This window comes from Pteropus vampyrus, unplaced genomic scaffold (assembly GCF_000151845.1).
Source record: "Pteropus vampyrus isolate Shadow unplaced genomic scaffold, Pvam_2.0 Scaffold308, whole genome shotgun sequence".
In the NCBI taxonomy this organism is placed as follows: Eukaryota; Metazoa; Chordata; class Mammalia; order Chiroptera; family Pteropodidae; genus Pteropus; species Pteropus vampyrus.
Window position 1 is genome coordinate 590,943 of NW_011889089.1, and position 4,245 is coordinate 595,187.

Below are 4,245 nucleotides of genomic sequence, written 5' to 3' on the forward strand. Positions count from 1 at the left end.
GCTTAGCTGCTCATCGGTGGATCTCTTATAGGACAAACGGTCCCAAGTCCACCCGTGTCCTGCCTCGGACGAAGCGAGCAGGTGTGGGGCCAGGGCAACCCCAAACGCTCCTGCATAAGCTTTCCTGGCCTCTCCAGAAGAAGGACAGAGAGCAGGGTCACTTCAGGGCTAGGTGCCGACATGCGGGAGAGATTTCCAGTGCAAACCAGGGTGCCGCCGATGTGGCTGGTGCAGAGCAGAGGAGCCTGCGCCTTCGGCCCCCAGGGCGGGCTCTACTCCCCGCTGCCCCCACGCAGAGTCACTGTCAACTGCACTGACGCCTCATCAATGACGTCTGCGCAGTTTCTCGGTCCTCCGTGGCCTGTCAGGCACCGTACGCAGCTCGCACAATCGTCACATCTGAAGCCTGCACGGACCGTGCTTGTCACTTAGTTCCCACGCACCTTCAGCTCTGCCCAGGCAGGACGCGTGCTCCTCAGTCACTACCGACACATGGGGACATTTGCAAACGCTGTCTCGTGGTCACCATCCCACTTCGGGAGAGCCGCACATCCCGTCCCCTGCGGCAGAGCCCTCTCCTGGCCTCCGCAGGTGCCCACGCCGATGGGGCGGTGGCAGCTTTGCTCTGTGGGGGTGGAGGTCACCCCCTCCCTGTGCTCCCACTGACCCCTGGGATGCTATGCCACAGCTCGTAAGGCGCGGTGCTTTGCTACTCTGCACCTGTCTCCTCCACCGCAGCAAGGGGCGCCTGGGGTGCTCAGTACGTGGGTGACAAAGGGACACAGGCCGAGGCCTCTTGAAGCTGACGTTAGCTGTACTTGTCCCATCTGGGAAGAGGCGCCCTGAGCCTAGGAGACCTTCGCACAGGCACAGCGTCCCTGGTCCCTGGCCTGGGGGCGTCTGGGAGGGGCTGGTCTGCAGGCTTCTGTCTCCCCCAGTGCCCTGCTCATGAAGGTCACCGGATGGGCAGTCTGGATGGGGGAGCTCTGTGAGGGCGGGGGATGGGGTGGGGGGGCAGTCATCTGTCCCCAGCTCCGCAGGGCGCTGTGGCGAACACCCTGTGGGCTGGACGCGTGGCATGCCATGCAGCCCCACACTGTCCTCTCATGACCTGCAGGGTTATGGGGCCACTCGATCACGAGAAGTGGCAGGAAAGATTTCTCAGGAGGTGGCACAGCTAATCCAGTCAGAGGTGAGATGTGCTTCCGCGAGGGGGTGTTCTGAGAACCGCAGACATCTGTGCTTGCTGTGCCCGCGCTGGGGCTCCAGATGATTTGGGGTGCGCTCCCTAAAATCCAGCAAGAGCCCCAAACTGGCTTCTGCTACTGAGGCCTTGGCCGGCTCCCGGCGTGAGAGTTACAGACGGGCCAATTGGGACGGCATGCCCTCTGGCGACAGGCGTCCACCCAATCAGGACAGGTCACGGCAGGCCCCGAGTCACCTCGTCTGTCGCCTTCGCAAAGAAACATCCCCACGATGGCCACTGAGACGCTTTGCACAACCAGCAGAGCGCGAGAAAGTGTGGCTGGGCGCTCGCGGGAGCATCGGCCGGACGCCCCGTGGACGCGCAGCCGGAAAATCCTCTAAAAAGACCCACTTACCTGACAAAACGGGGTGAGGAGGGCTCTTCTGGAATCCTCCACCTGCGGTGGAGTCTGAGTGTGTGAGGCTTCCCCACCCCCTTCCTCTGGCCACTGGGACGTCACCGAGCGTGAGGGGGACACCGATGCCACCACGGCCATGGAGGAGGGCTGTGCCCCGGGACCCGGCCACCGACGGGGCCCTCGCGCAGCACGGGGCGGGCTCCACGCCCCCGAGCCCCGGCCTGTGCCCAGAGGACCTACCGGAGTGTGTGCGCAGGTGGCCCGTGAGGGCGTCCCTCCGGCGACAGGCGTAGTTGCAGAGGTGGCACTTGAAGGGCTTCTCCCCCGAGTGTAACTTGATGTGTCGCAGCAGGTTGCCCTTCTGTGTGAAGGAGGCCCCGCACTGGCCACACTGGAAGGGCCGCTCCCCTGGGAGGAAGACAGGGGGCCGGTCAGAGCGGCGGGGCGGGCGGCCGGGCGGGCGGCGGGGACACCGCTTCCCACGGCGGTGACTTCCACCGGCTGCAGGTTTGATGGGACACGGGGCTTTCAGACGAAACCTGCCAACTCCTTAACGCTTCACTGGTTGGGTCAATTTGATCTGAAAATCTAATTTTTTTCCCCTAAATCAGAATGGCACATCACAATGCAAATTCGAACTCATTTAAATAAAGTGACTGCAGCATCCTGTGATGGAGAAGCACTCTTCCTGACCAGCAGTTTTGGAATAAACCAATATCCAATTTTGCGTGTTGTGGCATTTGCTGGGGTTTTTAATGTGGCTTTTTTCAAAGGGTCTTTAAAATATGCCACTGAAGCAGCAAAATAAAAAGGAAACTCATTAAAAATGCATTTCAGGATCACAAGTTCATTTCAGCGTTACATTCTTATATTTAAATGAAAGGCACTTCATTATAACGGTTATAATAACTTCTTTTCATTTACATTTTCCCTGTACTTTCCCTTTCAATTTCTTCGCCATTACCTGTCTGTCCCTACGCGGGCAAGTCAGGGAAGAGACAGACGGAGGGAGTGAGAGGAGCGGGGCTGCAGAAAACGAGACGAGAAGCAAACAGAAGCCAGCGGCACGGCGCGGCCAGGGCCGGGGCCGGGGGCCGGGGGCGGGGGGCCGGGCGGAGCACGGGGCCCTGGCTTTGCGCGCCCCTCACGGACCCTCCAGCCTCATGCCGCCTCCTCCAGTCCCCGGCAGACGAGCGATCTCAGAGATGCGGTCGAGCCGTGGGGAAGACCCTCGGGGGCCGGGCGACAGTGGAGACAAGGGGCGCGGTGCAGCCTCCGCTGCGGGGGCAGCGCGCGTGCCTATCCCCGTGCTCCGTGCCCGGCAAAGGGCTCCACGGGCACTCGTGGCAAAGACGTGCGCCGTGGAGCCATCGCGGGGCGTGGGATCGAAACCAGTGAGCCCTTCGCTTAGCTCGCTGAGAGCAGGGACACGCTCGCCTCGCCGAAGGGAACGTGGACGATGCTTTTCAGAGGAGGCTCATGGGACCACAGTGCCTGTGCTGAGATGCCCTGAAAACACGCTTGCTGGGGACGATTTTTCCTTAGGATAAAAGAACGTGTTAAAATGTATGACTTAGCAATCGTCCCAGGGGGTTAACATGGCTTTGGCAGACGAGACAGCACTTAGGAAAAGTGACTAAGCAGCAGCATCTCTGGCCCCGCCAAAGCCGGCGTCGGTGCAAAGTGTGGGTGCTCGGACTTCGTGATGGCCGTCCTTCGCGTGCGTAAGCGGGCGGGATGCGGAGCTGCTGTAAAAACTGGCATCGATTTACAGTGCTATTCAGTTCCCGACCCGCTGCAGGGACCGATGCTGACCAGGACACGTCTGGTGTGTTCTCCCAGATCCGCACCTGGGGTGGGCTTGGCCGAGCAGAGAAACGCTTTAGTCAAGCGGGTGGGAAGGTGATGGTAAAACTAACTAACCAACCAACCAACCAACTAACCCTCCAAGTTTCAAGCCCACGTGGAGATTACGATGGCTGGTGGCCCGGCCGCCTGAGGGGCGTCCCACAGAGAGAGATGGCTCAGCTGTCTACTGCCAACACTCTGGGCCTTCTCGCCCACCCAGGCGTGAATGTGGGTGTCCAGCTCCAGAGTAGAGGACAAAGCGGGTGGGACGATCCCTGTGTGCAGGGGGACCCGCGGGGTGACACAGAGTGTGCCTCCAGCCACGCCTCTCGCTATGCCAGGCTGGACCCTCAGGCCACGGGGGATGCAAAGGCCGTAAAAATGCTAATGGCGAGCCTGAAGGAAGGGGCCCCCGGGTAACAGTGTGTGGGGGCCACCGTGCTGCTCCGGAGGCCTAAGGGCTGGAGGGGACCCTGGCGGGGGCCTGCGGCTGAGCCGGCGAGTCTGCGGGAGCAGTCAGGCAGCACAGACAGAAAGGCCAGACCCTTCGAGCCTCGTCCCCTTTCTCGGAACAGGACAGGAAGGAGAGAAAGGCGGCCGTTTCTTCGAGAGTGAAATCTGTCTTCTCGTTTGAGTCACTGGTCCCCGTGTGTCCTGCTGCGTCGGGCGCCTCGCCCCTGCTTCCCAGAAACCTACTTGTTTCTGATTGTCGAAGCTGACATGACTGTGTAGCACCAGGCATGGGACGCGGAGGACAGTGTCCCCTGAAGTGACAACACAGAGCAGTCCCCTC

General features: G+C 61.0%; 1 protein-coding gene across 1 annotated transcript in view; it reads right to left on the bottom strand.

The window, feature by feature from the left end:
- Positions 1 to 4,245, bottom strand: part of IKZF1 (IKAROS family zinc finger 1) — a 53,192-nt gene that overhangs the window by 23,464 nt on the left and 25,483 nt on the right. Inside the window, exon 4 of the mRNA XM_023521608.1 lies at positions 1,845 to 2,012. Within this exon, the coding sequence (XP_023377376.1) occupies positions 1,845 to 2,012 (168 nt within the window). The remainder of the gene's footprint in view (positions 1 to 1,844; positions 2,013 to 4,245) is intronic.